Raw genomic sequence first — 17,041 nt, forward strand, 5'->3', positions numbered from 1 at the left:
TGAAAACTTTATTAACAGATTGCAGAATGGGTACAATACAGTACGGCTCAATAGCCTCGCCGACAAGTTAAATGCATAATCTATAGGCTAATGTTAAATCCCTCATTACCCCAATCAATCAGATTATATTTCTTTAATGGAATGAATAATCGAATGAGATCTTGCTAGCAAAAATTATTACCGTACTTTTCGCACTATAAGCCGCACCTGAATATAAGCCGCAGCAGCTAAATTGAATGATGTGTACATATATAAGCCGCACTGGACTATAAACCGCAGGTGTTTTAATGTTTAATTACCATATGTAATTAGCATTGGGACACAATACTGTCGGACAAATAACAAGAATTAACTCATTTACAAGTTGTATTAAGTTTAGCAAATAAGGGAACAGATAAATAACATTTCAATGCAGTCAAAAAAGCAATATTTTGATTTTAACATTTTCGGGTTTGGTCACGTCGAGTCACATATAAGCCGCACCGTTATATAAGCCGCAGGGTCGAAAAATGGGGGGGGAAAGCGCGGCTTATAGTCCGAAAATTACGGTAGTTCAAGATACAAACAAGCCCAAAGACTATCTAATTGATCGAATTAATAGATACTTATGAAGATATCTGTACTGTATGCGCTCGGCTTAGGTATCATGTACTTTATATATAAATATATGGTTCCCAACGTTTTCAAGGCGCGACCCCTGAAATAACGTGTCAGAGAGGCTTGGAGGGAGGCTATGCAGTTTCACTATTAATCAGGTTTTAATCTGTTTCGGACATCATCCATACATGCATTGAATTGATTAACCTTTGGTTTATACCAGTGACACCTCATGTTCATCATCAGATAACAGTGCTTGAACAGATAAATGCATTTTCTCAAATTCATTCATCAAAACGCCAGAGGCTCATTCAATTTCTCAAATCCGTCAAACAGTGCATCTCATCAGACATTTTAATCCCAGTTACAATATCACAATAACGTGTGAGTGACAGTGATACAATTCAACAATCTACAGATTCAGATTTGTCGTAATTCATATCCACAGTCCATGCATAAAGACGCTTCAATTTATGCTGAATGAAACACAATCCGGGCGCTCCGTTAAGCAAATACATCAACACCGAAGAATATGAAACGAATCGGAGCCAAACGCCAGATAGGTTTCATTCATTAAAAATATCCCAGCGGGATTCACATTTGCAATGATCCGCATTACTAAAATAACCACTAGTGTGTGTCGCGACGCGCGAGCTCCGTATCCGTATATGATGTGCATTATTTAGGACAAAGTAAATCTATAGGCTGAATATGATTTATTATCAGCATTTTAGGTATATCATTTTACATTTCAAAAGCATCCTAGAAAAACGAAGCACAAACATAATTCAGAATGGTATAATGGGATCTAGACTGGGAGGATTATTTCAGGAAGCGAGCTGGCATTTTTTTGCAAGGGCATGGCCATGCAGGTTATCCAGCTAACTGAACTTAACCCTGCGCTGGAGCAGGTTCAAACTTTCTGATCTGTTGCCATAGTGATTTAGACAATCCGACGTCGGAACAGAAAGGTCTGGCTTAAGTCAAGCCATCCTGAAAATTATCCGGCTAACTCAGGGGCCTGACCTGCTTATGCTGTTGTTGTTGTTGTTGTTGTTGTTGTTAGCAACAACTGGCTGCTACTGCTGTCTACATAGCATTAGCTTGTTGCAATGTAGCCCTTGGTAAACTTCCAAGAAAAGTTAAAGAAAATCTTCTAAATTTGAAAGTCTAGTGTGGGATATGTGGACCAAAATGTTAAAGTTGTGTGCGCACCCCTAATTTGTCGTGATATAAATTTCTTTCATATTGCCCAGCCCTTACTAGAAATAGCAGAGCAGCAACATTCCTTACATTTTTGCTGCACATATATACCCAACTCTCCAGTGCAGGCTTTTGCTAAATGGTACGGTCCACGTGTCTAGGAAGATTTCAATGTCCTGGACAAATGTGAGAAATTCCAGTCAAATAATATCTCTGTTTATTGAGCTCATTATAATAATGTTATACCCGATGCATGAAATCAAAATAGATGTCTAAGTTCTTTCATCACAAATGTCTTGCACTGATTGTTGCCTATATAGTTGGGTTATCTGATCTGTGGCACTTCCGTGACCGTGGACAGCGACAGTCCGTTTCTGAATGGATTTGTCATCTAGGAGGGTTAATAAATTAATTTAGCCGGTGTGTATTTAAATTTTAAGCGAACATTTTGTGACGGACCGAAATCCAAAATGGCTGCCGTGGATATAAACTTTTTAATGGTTTGACCTACATTGATGCACAATACATGGTTTCAGAGCTTATTTTAGTCGAGGAATGCATATTTGGTGTTTATATAATGATTTTACCTTCAAATGCAAGATGGCTGCAAATGTTTAGCTCCAAAGGGGATTTTTTTTTTAATCTGCTCACTGATTAGATGAATAATATACAGTATAAGTACACAGAAGTAATCTCAGAGATCAATGTTTGTGTGTAAACAGTTGCTGATTTGCGGTTTTCCATAAAATAGGGTGGGCTATTGAGAATATGGTGTCCAGTCCATCCCATCACATTTTCATAATGAACCAAAATTTATTTTGCACTATAGCCTAACATAAAATTGTATTCTGTATGCAAAGCTAGCAAGGTTAGTTGATTGAGCTGAATTTAAAGGTCAACTCAAAACAAACAATAAAATTCACTTCGAAATTTAAATCTGATATGGCGGTGAATCGTATTTAAGTTAAGTAGCTACTGACTAGCGTTAGCTGACTAACGTTATCAAATGTCAATGCGGGGAATACGAGCTAGGTCAGCTAGCTTAGCTTGATACCGGTACCGTGGCTAAAGTTGGTGCTATTCATAATCCAGCAATAATGGATGCAGACCTGCAAGCAAAGTACAGCAAGTTCCAAACGATAAGAGTCTGAGGCGGAGTCTCAAAAGAGAATGTTGAATATTTATTTTGCATCGAAAATCACAACATGAACGTTCCATCTGCTACTAGCTTACAGACTGGGTAGCGAGTGCAACACCGTCTAATGTCCGTGCGGATCATTGGAGTAGGGTATATCTGCAGTGCCGCAGCCCCATACTCATTGATTAATGATACTAATCTATACAATCACCTGTTGTTGAATAAATACCATTACTTTCTAGTTATTACTAAAAAACAGTATATATAAAAAAAATTAAAGTTGAATTTATATAATATAGTTTTTTATGTATGCACTGGTATCTAATCAGTATCGGTATCGGCCGATACCCAAAGCTTAGGTATCGGAATCGGATCGGGAAGGAAAAAATGGTATCGGAACATCTCTAGGTGTGTGTGTGTATATTGATATACTATCTTGAGGACTAGCTGGAGCCTGGAGTGTGTAGCAGTGCGGACAGAGTGCAGGGTCTGTAACTCAGGCAGATGAGCGACAGGGGGAACATAGGCAGTCACAGGGCCCTGATGAATGTGCTCTTTTCTGAGAACAACTGCACCACAGCAGCACCTCTCCTCCTCCATCTCCCTCTGCATTCTGTCAGACAGCCAGAGAAACGGCCTCCACCCCAGCTGTGAGCGGCACCATCTCACTGCAGACCATTTGCACACCCGTCGCATTCCCACCGTGACCGCGCCAAGGTCGGCGGCTTAGTGTCTGTTCTGGAGTCCGGGTCACGCAGGTGACAAAGCTGAAATGAAAGTTGATTAGATGTCGGGCCAGAGAGAGTCATTTGGACTGGGATTGTAAGTGTTGTATTGCAGCAGTATCTATGACAATACTGAGTATATCACAGGGGAGGGTAATGGGGGAAAAGATGCTCAACGATGGTGAAGGAGCATTGGCTTATTTTAGTGGCTGCTGCTCCTGCAGAGAGTGAAGCCTCTAATGAGAATCATGTGAAACCTTGCATAGCTGTGCCTTTCAAAGACTACTGCCAAGAATTCCACACACCAATCCAAGAATGCTTACTTCTAGGGGCGGCTACGTGGCGTAGTGGGCAAGGCGCTCGCCACAAAATCTGGAGACGCTGGGCTTGCCTGTTCGAGCCCAGCGCTCCACATTTGCTTTCAGTTTAGCTGGTCGTCCGTACTAATACACATTGGCCGTATTAGGGGGTGCGAAACTGATGGGTGGGGATCGGGCGTTGTGGACAGCGACTCCTACAGGTCGGTTGGTGCGCCTGCGCAGTAGAATCAGGAAGTGTCGGGGGCAGCGTGAGCCTCCCACGCGTTACTCCTCACCACTGAGAGATCGAGCTGCGCAGGTGAAAAGATGCGACTGCTGTTACCTCAAGTACCGGAGGGGACTTGTGCTATGTATGACTTAGTCCACATTGCAGCCGGCTTGTGGGAGGCAAGAAACAGCGTTCGTGACAGGGGAGGGTTGAATTGGATGATACGAAATTGGGATGGGAGAAAATATAGAAAATGGGAGAAAAAGTGGATAAAAAAAAAAAAATGCTTACTTCTAATAACTCTTGATGACAAATGTATCATACTTTTGACTCCACACATGTCTGGGTCACTGTTAATCTGTAATTCTGTAATGCAAACACGCTACTACAACAGGTCTGAAAGATGTGTAAACCGTCTAGCCTTCATACCGAGTCATTTGAAATAAAAACTGGTCTATTCGGGAAAACTAAGACATTGGAAGGGTGGAAATATGCCACATGTTCGTCACCTCTGTTGCTATTCATAGTTCATGCGTTTTAAGTTGATCCACCTACATGTTTTAACTTTCTAAATTTGTTTTCAAATGGACTGTCAAGGCAGCCTCCTTGACGACTAGATTGTTTTTCCTTTATTCTCCCCACACCCACCCCTAGTGCACGTTGTGTTGAGTGGACCAGGAATGCTGAAATAAGTCAGGAGGCTGTTATACTTTTGCACATGACCCATTGAAAACATCAGTGCAGCCATTTGAATGGTCAACCACAAGAATGTGGAAACCTGACCCATTGGATTGGAACGATCATTGTTCTGGGATGGGTACCAATCATGAGCAAGACTAATCACAATGTTTTGCCTGTTGCTTATCATAACCCCCTACCTGATGAGGAAATTATTGTCATGGAAATGTAGAACAGCCTGGATAAATCCGCTGAAAACTGCAGCTATTCTCCTGTTGACCAGTAGTCTTCCTCCTCTCCTTCACAGAGTCAGTCCAGGTGGAGAAGCCCACAGCGACCCTGGCCACCCAGTCCCAGTCGTCATCCTCAGGCTCAGGGAGCCTGAACCCCTCCACGGGGCCACCGGGCTCCTCCGCCTCCACCGTGCCCGTGTCCCCGGTCATGCAGTCCCCCGCCCTGCAGTCCCCTGCCACGCCCCTGCTGCAGGACCCCACTTTGCTCCGTCAGCTCCTCCCAGCACTTCAGACCGCACTGCAGCTCAACAACGCCAGTGTTGACATGGCCAAGATCAACGAAGGTGAGTAGATGGAACAATACAACTCCCAATATCTCCCTGGTTTAGAAGAACGGGTGGGTAATTAGAATGTCCTGATACCTTGGATGATCTCTCTTGGTCAGCTTCCCACTCTCTCGCCAGGTGACTGAGTAACCAGAAGTAAAAGCCCAACCTCCACTCTTTGTGTGGTTTGACTGGCGTTGTCTGGTGCCCGCCCCATTTTCACCTCAGTGTCTCCATTGTCAAGCAGGAAGCCATTTCCTATATCTCTGGTCTGATGTTATGTATGTGTGCTGGTTGCTCATTTAAAGCCCTTCCCATAGTCGAGCGGACCGTACACGGAGCAGACTCCCGCGGGCTCAAAGCTGACCCAAAGGGTACTCAAAGCGGACCCAAAGCAGAGTCCCAAGTGCGAAGCTCCTATTTTCTGACGCGCGGACGTCCGCAGCGGCCACTTGGTGTCACACAAACTGGCGCGAGGTGTAAACTGGCGCGAGACATGTAGGAAATTGGTCCGCGGAGATCCGCTCGACTATGAAAGCTCAAAGAGTCCAGTGGACCTCCGCAGAGTCCAGTCCGTGTACAGTCCGCTCGACTATGGGAGCACCTTTACTGTAGTGAAGCAATTTTAAAGAGACCCACAGTGGAATTCCCCTTTAAGACTCTTAAGAAAATTACACCATTGCAACTTGTTCAGGCATTGCTTTCAATGTTATTTTAGGTGATATATATATTCTTTTGCCGCCTTGCAATTTGAAAATGTTCTAGTGCCAACTTCACGCAGCTGGGAGGAATGGAGAGATGTTCTCATAAAGTTTCACTCGGACAGTTATACAAATGTCACTACTAATAGTGAGTAAATTGCAGTTGTCGTGCAGGCATGCTGTATTTTTTGTAGTTGGCTAAAATGATGTACTAGCGAGCATTGTTGTGATGAGGAGCAGTGTTAAATGATGGATGAACGCTGTCTGTGGCCTGTGTCGTGCGGGTGTCTGATAGATGATTTGTATTGTGATGAGAGAGAGAGGGCGAGAGAGGAGAGAAAGGGGGGGAGCTATATAAGTGGAGCTACTAAGCCAAATCTGCTGTTGAGAGATGGAGAGACGGGTAGTTGCTGCAGCTTTTCCTGAGTTTTGCTCTGCATTGACTCATGATTGCAAATTATGAATATGATGAAAAGGAAAAGCAAAACTGCACCTGTGGGAACTTAATTTACACCTGGCTTCTAATAGGGGTGGGACGATACATCGATCCAGATCGATATAGCGATCTATTATCATTAATCAAATACGATCGATGCAACGTAAAAATATCGATTCATATTGCGATTTTGAAAATTCGCGAGTCATATCCGCCGGCGCCCAGTATTGTGAAACTCTGTGTAGCTCTGTACAGCAGAACAGAGCGTCTATTTTGCCACTCGATATATAAGTCTGTGCAGTTTTTTCCCCGCAACGGGTCAAATGCATCTAACATGCTTTGCATCGTCGCCATTCCTTTATGCCCACGTCACGTTAAATATCTAAATGAACGTCACGTTGGCTGCTTACCTAACTAAGCTAAGCAGCTAACCGTGAGAGAACAGGAGACTGAGAGGGGAAGGAGGAGGGGCGGGGGCATTCTACCTTTCTGTGTGTGGGGACTGGGGGAGGGGCAGTGTGTGTTACTGAGGATGGACAGATAATGTTGATATTTAAACATGAATACATAATAAATGTATTCATGATCATCATGCAACATAAAACAATTGTAGGAAGTAGGCCTGCCGCGATAAGCAATAAATCGATTAATTGCCGCGATAATTAAAATGAATGCAATGATTTTGACGGGCGCGATTAATTGCTATTTGCGCGTTTGTTTGAGGCGGAACCAGTGCCCCTTGTCAGTCACTGTCCGTGTTGGGAGGCGGGCCGCTGGCTTTACTACAGAGCACAGCACAGGAGCTCCGTGGGGCTAACGTTACCCCTCGTGTCTATTCTACTAGCATTAACGTTACTCATACAAACAATCAATAGCGAGTTATATTGATCACGCTATGTACGATAGCCATGCTAAAACGCTAGCACAACATTAGCACCTAACCTAACAACAAGCCTTAACAAGTCAGCGATCTTTTTGCGAGACTAAACTCTCCGCTCGGTGGCAAATTGTGTTGATGTCGGTTTTGTTTAATCAATAAATGAGGCAGAATACACAGTGACTGTATCCTTTGTTTATTGCACTTGTGCCTGCTGCAAACATAATGATTATGAAATCCTATGCGAGACATTAAAGATGGCGGCGTTCTGTTTTCGTTCAGACTCTCCAACGAGTGACGCGTCTCTATTCTGACCAATCAGTGGTCTGCAGTGTTTCACGTGACTTTTCTGGTACCACTTCTACCAATAAGATGCATGCATCTCACTTCTACTCGCTTGGAACCACGACAGAGCAGGGACTAAAAAAGTACCTGATAATCACAACAATACTTCCGGTCCGGTCGGTGGGCTTCAAAATAAAAGTCTAAAACGCCGGAAAAGACGGAGCGGTGGGCTTCAAAATAAAAGTTTTGGGAAATAAATTTCTCCAAAAAAAATTCTCTAACCGGTCGCAATAATATCGCTTATCGCGATATTTTCGGGGGCAATTAATCGCCCAGCAAAATGTGTTATCGTGGCAGGCCTAGTAGGAAGTTTGGGAGAGGAAGGTGTTTTAGCTTGCGTGTTGTGAGTTCCAAAACATTTTACTTAAAGTTTAAAGCTCAATATATAAAAAGTTAACAGGAGGTCTATTTGTATTAACACTTTGGTTGCCTAAGGTTAAATTAATGATATACCATAGATTGCCAGCGCTATTTGTCTATGGAGAAAGTCCCCTTCTTTGCAGGGCTATAACTTTTTAAATTCTATTGCTACATTGCCATTATTAGGGCCCATTCAAAGTCCTATATGTATTGTTCATTGTGTAGCAACGTTAAACTTTTTCATTCACATATTCATAGTAAAGTATGGTCTAATGTATAAGTATGTTTTCATCTCTTTCTGCAGCTTTCTCCAGAACGTGATATATAGCCCCAAATGCATTATATTGATGATGAAATACAGTTTGATGGCAATCAGCGCGATATAAAAAATTCCAACTAGACGTACTTCTAGAAGTTACTACACGTCATCTGATGTTGACCGGATGGGCGAGGGGGCGTTTATAATTCCGTGGGCAGCGTTATACCAATCATCTAATGTGGGTCAAATGTTGATAATATCAGTTATTATCGAAGACGGTAACGTTACACGCTGAAACTCACCCCAGTCTCCGCGCGCCGTTGGGCGATCATCGTCGAGTAGAAATTTTATCATTATGGGATATATTATTACCCGGTCCATCTCCAGCTTGTATAATGGTATATACGTCCAAATCATGTTGTTTATCGAGTTATTGGCAATCGATCGCTATGTAGAGTGACGAGCTAGAGTGCCGGAACCTATCCCGAGTGGCCGGAAGTACTACGGACATCTAGCACAACCTCTACTGCGCTTCCTGTTAAGCGCTTGCGCCGATCGGCCACCAGATGGCGCTCCTGAACTGCCAGAGAGCTCAGTGGGTCCTGCTGGTGAATCTCAGGCCAGCGGAGGGACATTATGAATCCGATCGCAGATTTTTGAAATATTGATATAAAGACGACGTACAGCGTCCCCCGGCAACTTTAGCATGGCCAGCAAAGACGTCTAAAGACGCCCCCTGGCAGTCAAAGTGTTAACAACAATAGATTGTTTTTCATTTAAGTGTCTGGAAGAGCTAAAAAATTTAAACATCAATTGTTATTTCCGTAGCCTTTTTTTTTGTTTATTTAAATGTGACTGATTGTTTTAAATGGGCACATAATATCGCCTCATATCGATCGCAGGCACCTGAATCGAATCGTATCGTATCGTGGCAGACTTTGTGATATCGGCAAATATCGTATTGTTGTCCAAAGAATCGATATCGTATCGTATCGTGATGAAACTGGTGATTCCCACCCCTAGCTTCTAATTGACACCCGCCTTTTTACATGTCAAAATGTGTAAATATATCCGGCCACTGAAAGGGACTCTGCTTTTAAATGGAATTTTACAGTATAATTGGCGTTGTGTAGCATGTTCTGTCATGTATGTCACTCATCAAGTCTGGCTGCACTCACGTGAGGAGCAAGGACCCCAATGACTCCTCCCACAGCAGATTAGCCTGGGCTAGCGGGGATTGATGGATAGGCCTATAGCTAGTAGCCTAAAGGGTAAACTAAAGGCTACTCAATGCTTTAGCCTACTATATTACTACGAGCCCATGGCCTAATAATTGCTGCTGTGTTAACATTCCAGAAGCCCATCCTCCAGTTGCACTGTATTTTTCTATACATTTTTATTTCAAAATCAACATGTCCACCTGCGATCATAGTTATATAATAAATAGCTCCATTATTCTAACACTCAAATCAAATGCTTGCCTCTATGATGACGCTAAATCATCAGAGCTCACAGTGTATGTGTACAGTGCATTACGACGCAATATGCCTCGTGGCCCCAATGAGAATGAAACTCCTAAACCTGGCAGTGTAGTGCCATGCTCTGCTTATTAAGCTACAGGACATCACAATTCTGCAGCCGTTTTTTTGGGTAGTCATTAGCTGACGTTTCAGAGAGTAGAAGTGTGCATTGCCTGAATGTCTGTATTCGGTGGACCTCGGACACATCTTCTACTCTGCTGCATACCAGTCAGTCCCCTGGACTCAGGAGCCATATGACTGACTAGCCTGACAGATGGCGCTGGGCTTTCGCACAGCTCTGGTCTCATTACTTCTAGCTGCATATCACCTCTTGTCAAACCTTGGCTTCTTTATCTCTCTGCCCCTTCTGCATCACTTGTAGTTTGCCACTCCTTTTTTTATTATTATTTCCTTGATTCCCTCATGGTTAGGGCTGGGTATCGTTCAAAGATATTACTGCTACCACTGCCTGAACAATACTTTTTTCTATGCCCATTTTCTATATAATTTTCAAAAAAGAAAATTACATTACACATTACAATACAAATCTTTAGCTCCTTGCCATTTTTACATTCTCAAACCAGTTTCATAACATTATAGGCTCAAATATTACCTAGGCCCAGTTTACCTCCATTCAGATTATTTTATTGTCACAGCTTTTTTAAATGTACATACATTCAGAAAAAGGTGGGATGCTTGTTTTTCCGGCTCCTCAACCGTAGTAGAACCTCCACTGTAGAAAAAGGCAAACTATAAAGTTGGTGACTGCCCTGTGGTACTCATCTTGCCTTTCCTTGGACATTTTTCCTTCTGAATGGATTGGCACTTGGCATTGTCATCACACCAGGGTGGACAGGGACAAGAGGCTAAAAAAGATAGCTAAGCTGTTTAGCCAGCCAACTCGATGGATAAGCACATTTAATAATAAAATTAACAGACTGCAGAGGGAAAAACATTCTGTTGGCTTGATTATGTTTTTGATCAGTTATTACTGTCGATCTTAATGCATTTCAGCTTTTGATATCGCTAGCTATCTATAGCCGTAAGCTAAAGTTACACACAAACAATATCTAACGTTATGTTACATAATGGCCCCCAGTTTAAGTCACTGCCTACCAGGCCACGTGAGCGGATCGGCGCGGCCGAGAAATCCGCTCTTCGCTCTTTAAAGCTTGGTCCGCTCCGCTAATCGCTCATGTTGACCCCGCCCCCAAGTCACTCTCCGCTCCCTCACCGCTCACCTTGAATCGAGTGCTCCCCGCGCCAGATCGCTCGGCTTTTTTTTATTTATTTTTTGGAGCATGGTGTAAATTAGCTCAAACTACAACAGTCTACACCCCCTGGGCCCCTTAACAATTGTTTGTATTGAGCAGCATTGTAATTGTACCCATTCTGCAATGTTAAATAACGTTGTTTATCCATTCACTAGCTCTATTAAGCGATGATAGTTAGCCAAGCCACAATGCTATGGTCGCTGCCATTAACGTTAGCATGTAAGCTAACGACAACTCAATGGCGTCGATACTTTTCTAACAGGAGTGAGTGAAGGAGGAGGAGTGAAGCCTGAACAGGATATCACAGGTTCACCCTTCTCAATTCTCATTGGTTGAAAATGGCCTTCATGTTTGTACATCGCCATCTGTTGCTTTGGCATTGTACTACATGTATATTATTACATCAGTGTTAAACCACTGTGTGAGCGTCCCGGAGTGGATTGGAGCGGAGGAGAACTCTCGCTCCGGACGTCGCGCCGACCCATTTTAAAACCCACTCCTCGCTCACGTCAAAACCGCCCGCGCCGCTCACGCTCCGATCCGCTCACATGGCCTGCTGCCTACCTGTTACATTAACGTCAACTTTAGTAAACAACCTGTACAAGTTGGCAGAATCTTTGTTTGCTAAACGTTACCTGCTACAATCCCAGAATGCTGGAAGACTGAGCAAAAAAACTATTCTTGAATTTATTTCATGCAAGTTCAAGTGTTTCATCCAATCTGTCTTGTTGGACGCGGCTGGGTAGTGTAGAGGTCTAAACACTCACCTACCACCGCAGCGACCTGGGTTAAATTCCCGGCAGCAGTACCTCTGGCTTGGTCAGTCGACCACAGTTGTCAGTGTTGGCGGGTGGGAAGTCCTGTTCATTGCAACAGCGACTCCTCCTGGTCGGTCAGGCCCCTGCTCAGCAGGGTGGGGTTCTGGGGGATATAGCGTGAGATCTTACACATTGAAACTCCTAGCTGTCGGGTGAAAAGAAGCGGTTGGCGACTCCACATGTATTGGAGGAGGCATCTGGTAGTCTACACCCTCCCCACCCAGACGTAGGATAGCACAACGACCGGGAAGGGAATTGGCATAACGACTAAATTGGGGGATGGGTGCAAACGAGAGGCCGGTCTTGGCAGCAATGTCATTTTTGCATAATATATTGCATTGCGCATTATTGGCATTGAGCCCGATAAAATGGAACCACTTTTGATCGCTTCGACATTTTCACCTATGCGACACACTGTAGCCAAGCCTCTAACAACACACAAGCTGCAAGCCCCATCTCTGCGGGCGTAACCTAGTGTTTTTCCATCCTGCATGCCTACAACGCATAACGTTAGACAGCCAATCACCAGCATTATTAGATCTTGGTACAAGTGTTCGGGTCACCGACGCTGATGAGATTTGCTTCTTAGTATCAAAATTTGGAACCGAATGACGAGGCATTTTTTAAATACTATTCACTCAGTCTGTGCCATAAACGTATTGACATTCGGTACCCAGCCCTACTCATGGTGTTTCTAATGTCCTCTGCAATGGAGACTGTACCCAGCCCCTGTCTCCTCTCTCCCGCGGTGCCCGTGTCTCTCACTGTTGTGATTGATGACGGATCTCTACCAGACTCTGGCTGTTTTGATGTTAATGCTCCGGCTCATTGTGTCTATTCTACTAGCATTAACATTACTCATACAAACAATCAATAGCGAGTTATATTGATCACGCTATGTACGATAGCCATGCTAAAACGCTAGCACAACATTAGCACCTAACCTAACAACAAGCCTTAACAAGTCAGCGATCTTTTTGCGAGACTAAACTCTCCGTTCGGTGGCAAATTGTGTTGATGTCGGTTTTGTTTAATCAATAAATGAGGCAGAATACACAGTGACTGTATCCTTTGTTTATTGCACTTGTGCCTGCTGCAAACATAATGATTATGAAATCCTATGCGAGACATTAAAGATGGCGGCGTTCTGTTTTCGTTCAGACTCCCTCAGACTCTCCAACGAGTGACGCGTCTCTATTCTGACCAATCAGTGGTCTGCAGTGTTTCACGTGACTTTTCTGGTACCACTTCTACCAATAAGATGCATGCATCTCACTTCTACTCGCTTGGAACCACGACAGAGCAGGGACTAAAAAAGTACCTGATAATCACAACAATACTTCCGGTCCGGTCGGTGGGCTTCAAAATAAAAGTCTAAAACACCGGAAAAGACGGAGCGGTGGGCTTCAAAATATATATATATTTTTTTTATACTTATAACAATTCGATAATTATCGATATCGAGAAATAAAATAAAATTATCATATCGTTATCGCGATATGATTTTTTTCCATATCGCCCAGCCCTACTCCGAGGTGGCAACGGCCTCAATAGGCTCCAGCGACGGACCGAGCGGAAAACAACACAGCTTGCGTGGTCCGGGGCAACCCGGTGATCCCGTCTGTCCAACGGACTGCTTTATGAGCCGTCACTGAGAGCACACCACCTCTGCGGTCTGGCTGCTCGGTGCTGACAATAACAAGTTATTGGCTGCACCTCGAGAGGGATTTGACCTGGGAAAATGGCTTTGCTGCTCGACAGGCACTGTATCACCGGGCACTCGTTCATGTTTCTCAGGAAACTCTTCAGACGCATTGCTACTTTGTAGGGCTGTACCGAATAGTTCGAAGCTTCGTTCATAATGTTGACATTGGAATTCTAGATCAACATAATCAGATAAAAGTCATAAACATTTAAATAAAACATTTAAATAAAACATTTATCATAAATGATGTAGCCTATCTGCATCCGCTCGGTGCTCCATCAAGACGTCACCATCACTTGCGTACCAACCGTGCCCTTATTGGAATATTTGTTGACGAAACTGAGTTATATTCATTAAAGAAATCACTTTATTCAAATTGAGGATTTAGTTTGAGGATATTTAAAAATATTTGTATTTATTTATTTTGTCATAAAATATGACGACAAGACATTCGAAGCTTCGTTTGAATACTTCAATAGAAGCTTTGAATGTTAAAAAATTACATTCGGTACAGCCCTACTACTTTGTGAGGCGGTCGCCTCTCTCACGCCTCCCTCAAACGGCACAACCGCCAGTGCCTCCCATTTGATTACAGCAGGAATTTGTTTTAATTGGCGCCTTTTCTATTCTACACTCTAAGTCCGATTGGAGCAGTGCCATTAAACCCGTCAAGTCTAGATGGATTCAGATTGACAGCACACCTTGTTGGCTAGTGGGGTGTATAGGAAAGTGGGTCAGTGTTCCTCCGCTCATGCTTTCCCCGAGATTTCCCTGACTTGGCACTCATGTAAACACCAGGAGAAATTACTTTGTCATAACAACTCTCTTGAGGCTAATTGTGGGAGAAGGGCTATTATGGTAACTTTATATTAGCCTAGCTATTCCCTTGAACTGATTTCCCCGCAGATAATGCTTGTTTCATTTTGACAGTGGGGAAGTGAGGCAGGACGTGGGTCAAAAGGTGGGACTTGTTCCTACTGACCGGGTTACAACCATGAATGGTTCTGGTTGGGAATGAAGATTTTCCTCCACGGAATCTCACCGAAATGATTTGCAAGCCAAACGCTTCCCTTTGTACAGTAGGGTGCCCCGTCTTGAAACCGTTGGATTTCACTTTTATTTTTCATATACATTTTCTTCACATTTCATTTGTTACTTATCTCGGACAGAAGCAAGCTGGTTGTTTTATTTTATTAGTTTTGACTTGACAGTTCCTTGAGGCAAGCTGGTTGTTTTATTTTATTCGTTTTGACTCGACAGTTCCTTGACACCCTTGCACCCACGCTTATTTGATAAACACCGTAGGACAGGATGGACCTCAGGATATACTGTAGGAATGGAATGGCAACACTGAAAGCTTTGGTCAATGGAGTGGACGTTCTTGCCCACACGTTACAGGAAAACCTTATTTACCAACTTTATTTGTATCTGAACTAAGGCACTCCACACACGGGAGTTGCCTGAAGCATAGTTGACGTGCTAACGCTCACTCAGTTTTAGGTCTGCGTCGTTACATCTGCCTAGTGGTGCTGCAGGCTTCCACTCACCCGGTTTAATTTTAACACACATACCATCAGCTGTGTGTAGAAGCTCAGGGGAAGTGTTTCTCATACTGACCTTTCTGTGGCAGGGCACCAGAGATGGAGAATAGATTCATCAAACTGACAACATAGCAAATTAACACACCTCGACTGAGCCTCCCTCCCTTCCACAATGGCAAACAACCCACAAGAAGCGATGAGAAACCCCACCGGAGTTGAGAAAAGTTGAAGCAGGATTGTAGGGCTGCATCGAATAATTGGAAAGTTTGAATCTTCATTGAACACCTTGTTGTTAAAAGTATTGAATCAAAGTTTGAAAGTGTCTCAGGTTGCCATTTTTGTTATCCATCTGTTTTCTGTGCAGTTGCAAATGATAGACTAGGTTACACTAATATAGAATTACATTACTTTTGTAATGTAGAAAAACGGCTAAGCATAAAGTACCAACCCAGCATTTGAAGACATATAACTGTTGAGGGAGGAGTGCTGCTCACTGTTGAGGGAGGAGTGCTGCTCACTGTTGAGGGAGGAGTGCTGCTCACTGTTGAGGGAGGCGTGCTGCTCACTGTTGAGGGAGGAGTGCTGCTCACTGTTGAGGGAGGAGTGCTGCTCACTGTTGAGGGAGGAGTGCTGCTCACTGTTGAGGGAGGAGTGCTGCTCACTAGAGTTGTTCCGATACCGATACTGGTATCGGAAATGCCGCCGATACTGCCTAAAACGCTGGTATCGGTATCGGCGAGTACACGTAAATTCTAGCCTCCGATCCCATGATGTAATTTATCTCCTGCCGAGTCCTGCGGAGAGTGAGGATTATAAAATGAACATGTTTTAAAGTGTGATGCTGTGTCATTTTAACAGCAGATACACTTTCTTAAATTCCATTGTCCCCGACAGTGCGGTGTGACGGGGAGCTCGGACGGGAATCGGGCTGTGTTTGGCTGGTGTTATGATAGCATTAGCTGGAAAGATAGCTAGTTGGAACAACATCCGCTTTTAACGTTACATCAAATCAGATGATCGCCTGTCCTTTCTCCAGGACCTAACACTGTCCGTGACCGTCTATCAACAATAATGCACCCACGGTGAATTGTATTTAAGTTAAGTAGCTACGGACTAGCGTTAGCTGACTATTACTAACGTTATCAATGCGGGAAGACGCGCTAGGTCAGTTAGCTTAGCTTGATAACGTTACCGTGTCTAAAGTTGGTGCTATTCACATAATCCAGCAATAATGGCTGCAGACCTGCAAGCAAAGTACAGCAAGTGCCAAAGGATAAGAGTCTGAGGCGGAGTTTCAAAAGAGAATGTTGAATATTTATTTTGCATCAAAAACCACAACATGAACGTTCTATCTGCCACTAGCTTACAGACTGAATAGGGTATATCTGCAGAGCCACTGAGTAGCGAGTGCAACACCGTTTAATGTCCGTGTGGATCATTGGAGTAGGGTATATCTGCAGTGCTGCAGCCCATACTCATTGATTAATGATACTAATACAAATCTATACAATCACCTGTTGTTGAATAAATACTATACGTTCTAGTTATTACTAAAAAACAGTATAACAGTATCTGAAAAAAAAAAAAAAAAAAGTATAATTTATATATTTTTTTTAATTTTTTTTTATGCACTGGTATCGGATACATATCGGTATCGGCCGATACCCAAAGCTTAGGTATCGGAATCGGATCGGAAAGGGAAAAATGGTATCGGAACATCTCTACTGCTCACTGTTGAGGGAGGAGTGCTGCTCACTGTTGAGGGAGGCGTGCTGAT

At 43.5% G+C, this 17,041-nt stretch overlaps 1 protein-coding gene across 1 annotated transcript in view; it reads left to right on the forward strand.

The window, feature by feature from the left end:
- waca (WW domain containing adaptor with coiled-coil a) overlaps window positions 1–17,041 on the forward strand; it is a 145,010-nt gene that overhangs the window by 85,930 nt on the left and 42,039 nt on the right. Inside the window, exon 7 of the mRNA XM_084326333.1 lies at window positions 5,177–5,446. Coding sequence (XP_084182459.1) covers window positions 5,177–5,446 — 270 coding nt within the window. The remainder of the gene's footprint in view (window positions 1–5,176; window positions 5,447–17,041) is intronic.

Source organism: Notolepis coatsorum (assembly GCF_963971535.1).
Source record: "Notolepis coatsorum genome assembly, chromosome: 12".
In the NCBI taxonomy this organism is placed as follows: domain Eukaryota; kingdom Metazoa; phylum Chordata; class Actinopteri; order Aulopiformes; family Paralepididae; genus Notolepis; species Notolepis coatsorum.